Source organism: Eurypyga helias, unplaced genomic scaffold, assembly GCF_000690775.1.
Source record: "Eurypyga helias isolate BGI_N326 unplaced genomic scaffold, ASM69077v1 scaffold2321, whole genome shotgun sequence".
Lineage (NCBI taxonomy): Eukaryota > Metazoa > Chordata > Aves > Eurypygiformes > Eurypygidae > Eurypyga > Eurypyga helias.
This window is the reverse complement of record NW_010232563.1, coordinates 31,127-45,376: the sequence shown is the minus strand read 5'-3', so window position 1 is coordinate 45,376 and position 14,250 is coordinate 31,127. Positions and strand designations below refer to the sequence as shown.

The window sequence follows — 14,250 nt, the reverse complement described above, 5'->3', positions numbered from 1 at the left end:
CGGCGGCCCGAGAGCCGAGCGGCCGCCTCCCGGCCTCCATAAACCCTTTATTTCCCCCCAACCTATCTGCGTTCCCACCTCTCCTCTCTGCTGTTTGGCAGCTCCCTGACATAACGGCGAGTGGAGAGTTGCAGCTGTACGGGAGGCTGAGCCCTTTGTTTGTCAGGAGGGTCATGTTTATCTCGCTGGATAACGAGGGATCTAATGGAAAATTGTCTCCTTTGGGATTGGCTGAAGATTTCTTAAATTCAGGGGTGTCTGGTTTCCTGGCGTGGCTTAGCTAATCACCGCGGATATTCATAGTTACGTTATGGTTTCTTGATGCTGAGAGAGTTTATTCTGGTGTTGGTGCCTAAAGTGCTCTGCTTTCCAGAAAACAACTCCTTAGATTTATCCTCTTGGAGCACGAGGACAGTGCTTGGAACTCGGAGAGGCACAGTGCAGTGATTTTTGGGGTTAAAAAAAAAAACAAAAAAAGGCAAAATAAACTCTAAAGGCCAGTGGAGATGCTTCCACCTTATAAATAAATAGGCAATTTATTTTTAGATAATATATAAATAGGTAGTATATAAGTTTACTTGCAAACCCCAGATGTTTTCTTGTGCTGTTTTCAGCTGTAGAGCATAAGAAGGCTGAAGATGGGAAGCCCATAAAGGACAGTAAAAGTATCTTGATCATTGAGAGAGGAGTAAGAAGCACATACATAGCTCCACTATCAAGCAATATATGGGATATGATAGCTTACTTTTTTTTTTAAAATGCTTTTGAATCCACGAAAATGCACTGTAGCTGCAGCTGGATATTAATAGCTGTCTGAGCTATAGTGGAATGAAATAGCTCTTGATGCTGTCATGTGATGTAGTAATCACTGGTGGGTAGAGTAGGGGTGGTCTCGCAACTTCTTCTCCAGAGCTTTACTACTTGGTTGTTAGTGGATAAAGTTTTAAATGAATATAAAACTGACAATGCTTATATGTGTGTTTGCTTCCAGAAAACTGATTGGGAAGTAGCCATAAAGAGCATTAACAAAAAGAACTTGTCAAAGTCACAAATCCTGCTTGGAAAAGAAATAAAAATCTTAAAGGTATGTTAATTTGCAGTGATTTTTAAAGCTGCTTTACTTGAAAAGGAAAAAGAGACTTTTGACCTAGTTGATTACAGGTCATGGGTAGTATCACAGTAATTGCTACACTGCCTTTAGTTTCTTTGTTAGTTCCAGGACATATCCAGAACTAGGAAAACCAAGAAAAAAAGAAAAATATACTTTTTTTTTTTAGTTCTGGAGACAGTCTCAGAACAGGTTACAGGTATGATTTTGGAGTTAAAAGTGGACAATTGTTTTAGAACCAGTCTCTGCTTTGCATATTGCACATGTAGAGAATATTGTCCTTCAGGATGGCTAATGTGGCACCTTGCCCAAGCAGAGCATACAGCAAAAGTCATAGCTGAGGGTAAAACGTTGGTCTCCTACCTTTCTTCATCTTCTTTGCTCAAAGACGCCTCGAAAGCTAAGATTGGCATGCTGAATTTTTCTCCTGAAGTAGTCTTCCCACTTCTGAGTTGTGTTAATTGGTTTTAAAATGTGTAGTGTGGCTCTAACGATGGAAATAAAATAGACCGTCGTTTAGTTTTTCAATGCTGTTTTACGGAAACGTCTCCTTGGATGGTCTCTTAGAATTCTCCACTCTCTGAACCATAGAAGCATAGAATCATAGAATGGTTTGGGTTGGAAGGGACCTTAAAGATCATCTAGTTCCAACCCCCCTGCCATGGGTAGGGACACCTTCCACTAGGCCAAGTTGCTCAAAGGCTTATCCATCGATGAATTCACCGCATCTCATTTTACATAGCTTTGCAGTAATAATTAGTGCTGCTTTCTTTCCGCATTTCCCAACTTTTTGAGATATGTCACTGTTTTATTTACTGATACACACATATTCTAGTGTATTTATTGTATACCAGAAATTGTAGTGTTGGGTATATTAGTGTGCTGCAAGTACTTAGCAAAGACAGATGGTTTTTTGAGCAGTTACAAACGATTGCATGAGCTGTCCTGTGAGTTTTATTGGATGTTATTTGCATTTGACAATAGAAAGGAAATCAAAGCTAAGGCTGACTTGAACATAATGTAGTTGGTTACCGCCGAGCAAGAAACTGTGCGAGACTACAAAATTAGATTTAGTCAGTTTTTAGTACTCATTAAAGGATTTTGTGCTGTAATACTTTCTGTAACAAGATGTAGAAAGTAAGTTCTCAAACCAAGTGTTTTTACGGCCTCTGGCGATACTGCCTAATTTCCTATTCCTGTACATATTGTCTAAATAGCTGGGATTTCCTCCAAATTCCATCAGATGGTCTGAAAAAGATGCTATCCTCTCTTTGTAAAATTGGGTTTTCTTTGATTATCACCTAGCATACTAAATTCAATAATAGGCTATTTCCATAATACAGGTACTTTGTTTTACAGGAACTTCAGCACGAGAACATCGTAGCTCTCTATGATGTCCAGGTAAAATATATTTTGATGCTTTTTTCTTCATTAAAATTTATTTATGAAATATAATGCATATACGTGTATGCTGAGTAGACAGTTTTGAATGGCCGTATGTTTTGTTGCTATAATCAGTTTGGTATTTAGAAAAGGAAAGCCAGTTCCCTAGCAGTGGCTGGGGTGTTCTCTCATCTTCAACACGCTACGCGCTTACTTTGTATCGGCCCTTTCTAAGAAGCAGGATGCGCAGCTGGGGTGGAAAACAGACAGAAATACGGTTTACTTCCAGGCAGCAGGGGCAAGTGGCTGTTGGTGTAGTTTGGTCCTGTCTCCAGAGAAAAAGCATCATCTGGGTGGGCTGGGAGCTCTGTTGGTGGCAGTAACTATTCCTCTGAAATCAGCCTTGTTTCCTTGACCCTGTAATTGATTTGGAAAGTGGGTGTTTGTGGATAACAGCTGAATACACCTGAAGGGAAATGTACTAGTGGGAGTTGATCTGAATGGATGAAGCAAGTGACATTAAGAAGTCAACAGAACTTAAAATACTCTGGTGTAGAAAAGGAGCAGCATCTTTGAAATCTCTGTAACAAAGAAATGTATTGTGTAGCCCTGTGTCACGGTGAGAAAGAACTGAAGGAAGTAGAAGACTGTGATTACGCATGTATATATTGCTGTTGCCTGTGTTCCAGAGGGTAGAATCAAGTATAAAAGCCAAGCAGCCATTTCTGTATTCTCAAGTAGGAGAAATAAGTATTAAATTGCTTCAAATTGTCTTCCTCTTTTTATTCCCAGGATTCTGCCTGATAAGGTGGAGGAATTAGTTTTCTAGCATATCCAGAGTAGTGTATTCTACTTAGCATGAAATACATTTTTTGTATCCTAAGGCCTGCAAATGTTGAGTTAAGCTAAATATGACGTGATGTAGGTTATGCAGCCAATTGTTCTGCTTGAATAAGAAGTATACATTTATCTCCTGGGCTCAATTCTAATCTTAAATCCAGAGTTACATTTATAAAAAACTCTAAGAACCGCCCTTGGGGCACTGCATCGTTAAAACAATGTAAAATAGATGTTTTGACGTTCTTCAGCATGTTCTGTCTTTACGCATTTGCATCCTAAAAGGTTTTCAGTGTACACGTGTGTCTGTGTAGCTGTAGAAATCTCGGTTTGTAGAGTATTTGCTAGGCAGGCTCGGGTTTTGTTGTGTGTAGCGCTACGGGACATTGGCTAACGTCTGTTGCCTCTTGGTACAAGGCGATGGTGTTCATGGTGTAACAGACTGCATGTCCCAACTTCCCATTTGGATGTACAGACTCTGTTTTTCCTCCTTCCGAACGCTGTGGTTTGAATGACGTTAGCTGCTCTGAGAGGGGAAAGTATAGTTTCTTGTGCTTCTTGAAGAGACCTGGCTTTCCTGAGGATTGCTAAGTGGAAATAATATCTCAGCATCCTAAATTTAGTATGCCCAGACATCTTAAAAGAAAACTGGAATTGTTGACTGAGGGCGTTGGTGTGTGAGTTAGCAGCTGAATTTCAGATTTATCATTTACAGTTGTTTTTGTGTGAAGATTACTTACTAAGCTTTGCAGCTCAACCTGAGGGTAGTTACTATATATGTATTTTGATGATAACATTGCGTGTCTTCTACGCTTTGGAGAGGCTCTTGGTCCTTCTAATTTGAGCACGGAACATCAGCAAGGGAAGAGAGGACAGAGCTGTACATTTGCCTATGGTTTCTTTACCTTAAGGTTATTTTAAAACAAGATTTTATGCTTTTCTGCCATAGGGAAGGGTGCCCTTAGAGTGTGTATTCTCCATTTGATAAGGAGGTGTTCCTGCTTGTCCTTGACTATTGGATTTAAATAATACGAACAGTTAAAGCAAAGAGAAGGGAAAACCTGTCTCATACCTTGGATGTATTTCAAATGCATTCATGGCCAACATAAAGCTTGGCAGTATGAACCTACTTCTACACAAGAAATTGCTTTGCAAAATAGGGTCTAAAGAATGCGACACTTGCACAAATAAGCTTTTCCCTTTCTGCACAGGGCTGTGTTTCTGAAATATTATACATCATTAGCTTGTATGATTACATTAATTTATAACCCAGCAAGAACGAACACTATGCAAGGCATTCACATGTCTCGTAGGCTGTTACACCTACTAATTTTCTTGAGCATTTCATGTTGTAGCGTGTACCTCCCTTTTTGTTTGCCACAGTATTGTGAACAGAGTGATATGGTACAGCAGATAAGACTTTAGGATTTCAAGCAATTTTTAAGTTACAGGAGCTGGTGGGTTTTTTCCCTCAGTGCTGGAGCCAGTGGAGTCTGTGTCACAGTAGGAAGTTCTCAATGGGACTGGGAGTCTGTTTTATTTTTATGGTTCTGGTGGTCTGAAGTTTTTCTTAACCTCAGACAGTTTGAAATAAGAAAAGGCTCATGTTTCAGACGTGCTGTTTGGCAGACCGTTTAGCTGAATAACCCCAGAATTTACTGTTGTACCGAATTTTCAGGTAGATGTGATGGTGTGCAATGTGAGTGGCAAAACTAAGTGGGAAAAAAAGTGTAAATGAATAGCAGTTAAGAATAAATATTTTTACATCTCATAATATTAAATGAAATTATCTGTACTTAATGGCAGTACTTGGAGATTAAAGCTGTATTGCTGCATAGCAATTTGGAATGTATCTTTTAAGTTTGAGAATGAAAGGGTAGTTATTATTTTACATATTGCAAAAGGTTTCATTGGGAATTGTTTGCACAGGAGGTAGATTCCTTCCTTCCCTTTCATCTCTGTTCATTTATGGTTACGCTCCTGTTGCATGGTCTGTGTGACCAGTCGCACAAGTCAGTGTAATAAAGATACGTACGCTATCAGGGTTTTAATTAGATCCAAGGAGAACTTGTGAGACATTGTACTGATAGTCTGGGAACATCTACCTACGCTGCTGTTGCTTCCGTCTTCTGAGATTGATATGTTACTTAGTAGTGGGTCCACTAAGTTGGATTACTAGAAATGCCCATTCATCTGGAGACACACCCGAATGAATTGCTGTGCCGTTAATGCCGTGTGTGCATTGGTCAGAGAGAGAATCTTTTGTTCTGGTGCCAGCACGATAATTGCCCTTGATTTCTGTAAGGTGGTTACATGGAACACTGGCAGGTTTGATCTGCAGTTAAGCATTTTATGTAAGCAGAGCGTATCGGTGGCGGTGGTGCCGTCTCAGAAGGCCGGGGATCTGCCCGCACCAGGGAGCAGGGACAGTGGTTCTAAGATGGAAAGTGTTTGAGGAGATGCTTAAACATGAACTCTTCATCTCCGAGAGGCAAATGTTTTGCAGTAATAGGGCTCTGAAACCTCTAAATGTGAAATTAATTTTTTCATTAAGTGAAATGCTTAATAAAAAACCCCTGAGTATAATAGATGGATAACAAGATGGAACCTGTTGAGACATTTTTGCTGATCTGCTTGGGCAATTTTCATTCAAGAATAAAAAAAAACTCTTGAATCTCTAAAATGGCATAAGGCGGCAGTTCTTTTCCCGTGGTGGTGCTGTGGGGTGTTGTTCATCCGGCAAAAGAAGATTAATCTTGAGTCCTGTTAATTGGGGAAATGGAGCCCGCTAAAAAGAGTCTAAAATAACCTCTAACTCACCAGCACAGAGCACATCGAGGACCTGGGGTAAAATATTCTACTGAAGTATGAAGGTATCTGTAAGTTATTTGGAATGTGCTATATTTAGGACATGAATTTACAGTTTTGTGCAGTTCATGATCCCAAGTGTGTGCTGAGTAGAACTAATCTCTTACACAGTGCCAGACAGTGCCTGTTTTAGCAAATAATTTAATTCAAACCCTCTTCAGAATGTCAGCCGTCAGAATGAAAGCCTGTAGTGCATCTTGGAGATAGCATTTTAGAAGAATGAATTAATGTCTTTGCTGTATGGAGCCTGAAGTTTGCTATTTGAACAGTAGGTTAGGGAGAACTAATTTCTAGTGTGTTATTGGAGAAACGGTATCTGGACAGAAATTGTTTCTTGTCTTAGCTCATTGGTACGTAGCAGACAGAATAACTGCAGCTGCTTCCGCTGTCCTTGAGAGCAGCGAAAGCTGGTGGGAACAAAGCCAGTGGTCCTTCTGGTACTTACAGCCTTTACTTCAACACGAGCACCCATGGTTCTTACTAGGGATACTTATGGAAGGAGCCATATTTCCCTGTACCTGTTGCTTTACCAGTTGGAATTAAATATTGCTGATGGATTTACCTGAGGACTCCAGTTGGTCTGGTAGTTATTGCATGTTTCTTGAGGCATTTGCTCTGAGCATTCTGGTGTGTGCTCACAGCTTTACCTCTGTATGCTCAGTGCTGCCGTTTCTGAACTGCCCTCTTCTGAATGAGGATGTCTCAGTAGCATTAGTTTTTCCCTCAGCTCCCTGATCAAGACCTTTGTGTTTGTCCGTATCCATCCTTTACAGTGTGTGGAAACAGGCATATGAAAACATGCCGTTCAGACAAGTTCTCCAATAAAAAGCAAAACCCTGCCCTGCAGAAACTGTAAAGGTTTTGAAATACTACCTGGCAGCTGATGCCAGCTGGGAGGTTGGCTGCGACAATGTTGGACTGCAAGGAATGACGTCCGTGTAGGTGCTGAAGGTTAGGGAGAACCAGCTAGAGTTTGTTTTGGCCCACAGAACCAAACAGTTGGTGTTACTACACAGTCCTTAGCTTACCTGCCGTGCCTAGATGCTGTAATTTGTATTTCAAAACTATTTCAGAAGATCTTCTAGTATGCGAGCGTGTTAGGTATTTGGTGTGTTGTGAACAGTGTTGCCTTTCCTTTGTGTTGTGCCCCAGCCTCTCTCACTGCCTCCCATATGTATCAGTTAAGTACAGCATTTCACATCACAGAGCGATACGCCTGCTGTGGTGCATTTCTCCGTGGCTGATTGCTCTTTTATGTGAATAATTGGCAGCGTGCACGCTATTTGAATCCTACAGGCACAAGTCAAGTGACATTTAGTCTGAGACTTAACATTTAGTCAGAACTAACAAAATGTTCAGTCCTTCAGACATGATAGGAGCTGAACATGTTAGAAGCTGGTGCTGTGGTGAATTCACAAAGCAAAAAGCAAAATGAGAGTATCTGTAATACAGTGGGAAACAGCCTTAAAAAGATCTGGACCAGTCTTTTTTCACTAAATCATTAGAACTTTTGCCAAATGTATTTAACACTCCCAAAAAAAAAGTATTCTTGGCCAAAAAAATTAAAGCAGATATAGCACAAATTAACATATCAAAAAAATTATCAGATAATAGCAGTGTGTAAGCTGTGAACTCTCATGTTCTTGGGATTCCGACCATAAACTGCAGCTAAACAGTATCTGCAGACTTGGAGCAAAAACATAGTAACTATGTATTTGCCACAGTTTCTGCTCTGGCAGCTCCTTCCAAACCTTCAGCTTGTTCTAAAGGAGCACTTCCTAACAGAAAGGAATCTAGGGTGTGTTTCTGCCAATATGCTGGAGTTCTAGCAACAGCTGTCAGAAGTAACCATGGATGTTTTGACTTCTTTTTCAATTAATGTCTTTTAAATGGAACTACTGCGCTGAGCCAGTGATTTGGGTTGGAACTTCACATCCCCTGAGACAACTCTTGGAAGTCTGGGATTAAAACACAGCGAGTTTTGGCAAATACGTTGCCTCTTAATCTCTTTTATTAGGTTTAACTGTTAGCTTTCAGAATTGTAAAATGGTTTCCTATTAACCTTTGCTATCTTTTACTTAAACTTGCAAGTAAAACCTAGACTAATAATACGGAGTAAAAGTAGGTTTTTGTCAAGAAAACTTCAAGCACCCAAGCAAGGCAGGTTGGGCAAAACTGTTCCGTAACTGTTGCAACACAACATACATTTGTTTTGTTTGATTACTTTTCTAGGTAGAGGTGTAGGGCAGAACAACCCCAGCTGCAGTAATTTTATGATCTGTAGATCAACGTACATTTTTGAAAGCTCTGTTATCTGTTTCAAGAAGCAGTTTAAAATAGCTTGCTAGGTCAGCTTTATTCCTGAATGTTAGCTCTGAAACATGCTGGTTTACTAATCTTTTCATTTTTGAGCGCTTTGCTCAGCAAGTCAACAGAGATCACAAGTCTAGGGAACGATGATAGGGATAGTTTTATTTTTCAGCAAAATAATTTAGAAGGGGGAAAAATGTCTACGGATTTGACTTGTGTTTTCTGAGTGTATTCCCAAAACGGAGATCACATTCCCAGTCAGGCTGGCCAGGAGCTGTAATGCAAAATTTGAGCAACTGTGAAGGGATGAACAACTTCAGCTGTTTTGCGCTAAAGCTTGTCTTGGTGGGATATTTAGAAGTGTTTGGTTGTGAGTTAAAGTTGGGATGAGATGCAGCCGGGGAGCTTGATACCAGTTCTGTGCAGAATATTACTTTTGCAGTACGGATTAGATAGGACTTCTGACCAGTCTGGGAAAATCTCTTTGTGAAACTTGTAATCTGCTCTGCTGATTTAATAAAAAAGGATTATCCAAGCTGCAGTAAGGAAACACACTGAACTTCTTGCTATGATTTTAACCCAGTGATTTGTTCGATTATGTTTAACCAAGACTATCAGTCAAAAGAAGATGAGTAGTGCTATTTGAGGGGAATCTGGTGCAGTCATAGGAATGGCTTTCTTTCAACAGGTGAGGGCTAGTACAACAGGGCAGACCATCAGCTCTGTGTTTCTGAAGAGTACAGTTTCATTTGAAAGGACTTTGTTTCCAAGGGCATGCAGAAAACACATTCTCTTAGTTGTGTGATGAATAAATGTCTGTCATGAGCTGAGCATTACATACTGCCATAAGCTGCTGGGCTTGTACAGAGTGCGTTGTGTAGTGGAGGCGCTGACGCTGTGGAACATCTATTTCTGATTCATGGGATTGCTATGTTGGGGTGGAAATCCACTAGCTGAGCTCCTTTCTTGTCACTGGAGAACGGACAGTTTCCATGCTGCTTAGCTGTGTTATTATTTTGCACATCACAGCTGTCCTGTAAGCGAAGTGAATCCTCAGCTGGCTGAATTTTCAGTTTGGTAAATTGGGATCTCAGAGTTGTAGTTTTGGCATCCTTGAGGGTTCCTGAATGAAGGTGCATTTGGGTCTTGGAAGGTGCAGAAAGAAACAACATTTATCATTATGTATTTTCGGTACTTGACAGAGCAAGTAATTACTTATCTTTCTTTGCTTTAATGTATGCACTTAGGTTTTGAGGCGTTTATAGGATTGCAAATTATGGTCCATGTTGGCCACAGCTGTTACAGAAACACTGAACAACTGGGACTTCCTGAAATGTGATCTACTGCTGCTTTTAATAATCTGTATTGCTTGGAGTTTGCCTTTCATTCCCAACAGATTTGACTGATGTTCCTAGAAACTTGCTTTCTTTGAAGCTAATTTCCAAATGTAAACAAATTTGAAATGTGCTTGGTGTTCTGAGATGGAAAGAGCCTCAAATGCATTTCTGTAACACAGGGCAGGGTGGGTAAGCTAAATGCTTCCAGAAAGTGAAGCAGCCTAATACAGTCTGGCATTAACCTTAAAACGTCCAGTTCATCTTGGAGCATACTTCCTGCAGTTACCTGTAGTGATATCAGTGTCTGTGGTGAATTGGTAGAAATGGGCTTCAGTGGGTTGTACCATCCATGTGCTCTGTGCTGTGTTTGATATTTAGGGCAGTTGGTTTCCCTGGCCTGGGCCCATGGGCCCATTTTTGCTTTTATTTTTCTTTTTAAAGCTTCCTGGCCTGACCTGAAATGACACTTTTGTGGTAGTTCTTGCCAGTATGGTCAGATCGAGCATGTGCTGAGGTCTGAATACAAGTGCTGAGAAAGGTGGTGAAGTTCACAGCTCTTGTTTTGCCCTGTAATGTCCCTTCGGACTTTTTTGTGACGCCCGTTAGCAGAACTGAGTCAGACTGTCTACAGTTCCACTTCAGCTGGGGCGTAGCTGCCCTTGTGTGCCCTGCCATCTCGCTCTTCCCTTCAGCGGCCTTAAAAACACATTTTCCCACAAACTGTCAACCTTTGCTGTATTTTTCAAGTGAAAGGGATAACATACTATATAACTAAAACCATCCTGCTGGTTATTGAACCCTTGCCTTATGTTTCCCTCTAGTGCTCTTTGTGTTCTTTCCTTTCGTTTTACTCAGGCAGCTCAGAGGGGAAAAAAGGCTTTTACTATATAAAAGATCTCCAAGTGTCTTCAGCTTTGTAGGCACAGCAACACTGTTTTATGCAGGGGACTTTGTGGAAAACTGTTGATGATTGGCATAGACAGGTAGGCTCTCTCTTCCCCCACAAAATAAATATTTGGAAAAGGGGTGAATGTTCTTGTTACAATCGGCTTTAAGCCCAGGCATTTTTATTGCATTTTTGTGGAGTGTGTAGATAATTTACAGTAGAAGTTATCTAATCTGTCGTTCAGTACCTTTCACCCAGTTACAAGAGGGAATTCAGTTTGCAGATAGGTCAGAGGAGGTCAGTGCTTTGGAAAATCTTGCTAGGGCTGCCATACCGAATCACACCTTTGCCATAAGGCTTTGAGCTCTGTGGCAGGGACATGCTTCTGCCAGAGACCACTGAGGGAGATAGTTTACAGAAGTACGCGCGATTCCTGAGTTAATTATCCTGCAGAATAGCATTTGGGAATTGGTTTATTCCAGACAGGTAACTGCTCTGTGATTTCTGACTGACCTTCAGCTTGTCAGATGGCAGAACCAAAGCTTGTTTTACCCCAAAGCAGGGTACACTTGGAATTCCTCCTTAAAACTGCTTGCCATAGCCAGTTGTCTTACAGTTTTTAATTCTGCACGGTATATCCGCACCTAAATATTACTGTCCTGTTAGTGACTGATTTTAGTGATGTCTGATAGCAAAAATGTATTTATTTGTAAGGGCCCTTAATGTAGAGGTGGTGTTGATAGACCAGTCCAAGACAGTTGAAGTGGAAACTGATGTTTCTTGCTGTATGATGCTCTTTCAGGTGATAAGTTTTCAGGATATTGTCTGGAGACTTTTCTTTGCGTATACTAATGCATATGAAAATGCGAAATATTTAATGGTGGGGAATGCACATATTTGTATCCTCTAAAACAGTGACTTTAACATAAGGTATATCAGCTGATGGAAAAAAATCTCACCTTACACTTGGTTAGTGCAGGTATTGAAGGCTTTGTCTTGTCACATTCATAAATGGGATTTGTTCTCCTTCTCTCTCAGGAAATGCCCAATTCTGTCTTCTTGGTAATGGAGGTATGTGTGAACATATATGTTTGTTTCTGGCTGATTTTAAAGATGATTTTTAGACAAAAATACTTCTTTGCACAGCTGCAAAATAACCATGAATTGTTAAAGCAAGCAATTCTAAAAATTAGATTATTAATTTGCTGTGCACTACTAAATTTATCCGCAGTGCTTGTTCCATAACTTTATCCAGTTCATTTTATGATGCTGTAAGTATTGATGAAGGCAAACAGCTTGAAAGCATCTTCTCATTTTCATGAAAAAATTACAAAGTAAGAATTATATAGCAGTATTTGAGTGCTTGTGTTTTGACTGAAACCCTTTCTTTTTAACAGTATTGCAATGGTGGGGATTTGGCCGATTACTTACAAGGTAACTGATGACTGTATTTCCCTATGAAGAAGCTATTGCATTGCATGTTTATATTCTGTATTCTTGTAATGCGTCGGTGTTTCTCTGAGATTTTTTTCTTTGTCGTGGTTTAAATATTTTTCTGTTCATGGAATATCTGCAATTCCATAATGCATGTTCACCCTGGTGTGATGTTTGAGTGCCCTCTATATAAAAGCAGTTGAATTTACCAAGAATCCGTTTAGCGTTGTATTCTGTCTCCACTTAAGGTCAGCAGCAGAGTGGTGTTTGTGTGTTTGTCTGCCACCCTGGGAACTTGAAAACAGTATTTTGAAGCTGCGGGAAGACATAAGGTTTTGCATTTGTTTAAAAAATATTTCCCAGTGTTTTAAAAAGTCATTCAAATTTGAAAATAAAACCTTCACAGAGTAGCAGTGATGGTGAATAAGACAATGCACAGACAGAAAATGCTCGTGGCTGTTACTTTCAAAACAAATGAATGTAACATTCCCTTATTAGTAAATGAGGGAGAAGATGTAGCTCACCATAAGTAGCACGCTGAGAAATGTGTGGGTTTCTATTTCTAATGCTGTATTTAGGGGGCTGCTCCTAGTGTTTTTGATTCCACCTGCTTTCTTTTCCAAAACGTGGGTTCAAAAGTGCTGAATTCCCTATACAATAATGCTTTCTATAAGGAGACAGTTCTGGCCTGGGAGAGATTTTACCCTTCGACATGGCTCTGCCCCAAGTGAAGATAGAAGTTACAGAATCATGACAAACGGATTCTTACTGCAAACATGATTTTGAGCAGAGATGTTAATCTTCATGTTTTTCTTGATGAAAATATTCTCCTGCTTGCCTTTGTTTCTCACTGTGTTGAAGGAATCTTTTTGTGAACAGCTATTGTTATGGTAACTGTGCATATTAAAAGCCTAATTCACTTCCCATTAAAATCCTTGGAAAGACTCATGCAGTATAATCCAGCTCCCGCTTTTTCAGACTGCAGAATGAGATAATACCTTCTGAAGAGACTTTCAAAAGTACCTCTTATTTTTTCCCTTCAAAATAACTTTTAGCATGGATGAAGTTTTTGAGCAGAGTGGTTATCTGCATCCCCATAATACAAACAGGTTTTATGGCTTCAGGCTGTACCATGATTATAGATATGTTCAATGTTCTGAAAGTCATTTCCTTGGGTCCTTTACCTTTCTAGCAAGTTTAGGATTTAATGGTGATTGAGGAGTTTTGCATTTATGCTACCAACCAAGTTGAATCAACTACTGTAAAAACGGATAATTCAGAGTATTGTAGCTAGTGTAAAAGTGTGTGTCGTTGAGTATATGGATTTGTAGAAAAATGCTGGAAATTGGATTATTCTGAATGTGACTCACTATGATTTGTCTTGTTTTCAGTTGATCACTGTAAAGAATACTGCTTTTTGCCCAAAGATGATGATGATTATTTTCTTATCTGCTTACATGTCTGTTAATTCCAGCTAAAGGAACTCTTAGTGAAGATACCATCCGAGTGTTCCTCCAGCAGATTGCAGCAGCTATGCGTATTCTGCACAGTAAAGGAATCATTCATAGGGACCTTAAACCACAGAATATTTTGTTGAGCTACGCCAGTCGTAGGAAGTCAAGTGTCACTGGCATACGCATCAAAATAGGTAAATACACTTTTTCTCTGGTGTGAAGGTAAATCATCACTGTTGGATTGTTTCCCTACGCAGAAGTGTCTTTTTGTAGTTCAAGTGCAGAGGGTGTACTGGATATGGTGTTCGTTAAATTGATGCAAACCAGACAGTAAGTATAGAACAATGAGCTTTATGCTGTAATGCAGGTTCTCAGTATAAAAAAGATTGAGGCATAAAGACCTTTATGATTAAATCTGCAGGAAGAAGGAACTTATTTAACTTATGTTTCTGGTATTCGACTATTTTAATCAGACACAAATCTCTAACCTTTGAAAGTTCGAGTAGCCTTTAGCCCATTTTAAAACCATGCATGCGAGACTGCAGTTGCAGTTCCAGATGGTGTGGGGGGGTGTGTGGTAGCCCATCCTCAGGGTTATTTGGGAAGTTTAGAAATTTAGGTTATGACCTATTT

At 40.0% G+C, this 14,250-nt stretch overlaps 1 protein-coding gene across 1 annotated transcript in view; it reads left to right on the top strand.

Annotated features, from left to right (window-relative positions):
- Window positions 1-991: 991 nt before the first annotated feature.
- ULK2 (unc-51 like autophagy activating kinase 2) overlaps window positions 992-14,250 on the top strand; it is a 38,361-nt gene continuing 25,102 nt past the window's right edge. The window contains exons 1-5 of the mRNA XM_010161414.1: window positions 992-1,084; window positions 2,468-2,509; window positions 11,768-11,800; window positions 12,127-12,163; window positions 13,638-13,811. Coding sequence (XP_010159716.1) covers window positions 11,771-11,800; window positions 12,127-12,163; window positions 13,638-13,811 — 241 coding nt within the window. The 5' untranslated portion in view covers window positions 992-1,084; window positions 2,468-2,509; window positions 11,768-11,770. The remainder of the gene's footprint in view (window positions 1,085-2,467; window positions 2,510-11,767; window positions 11,801-12,126; window positions 12,164-13,637; window positions 13,812-14,250) is intronic.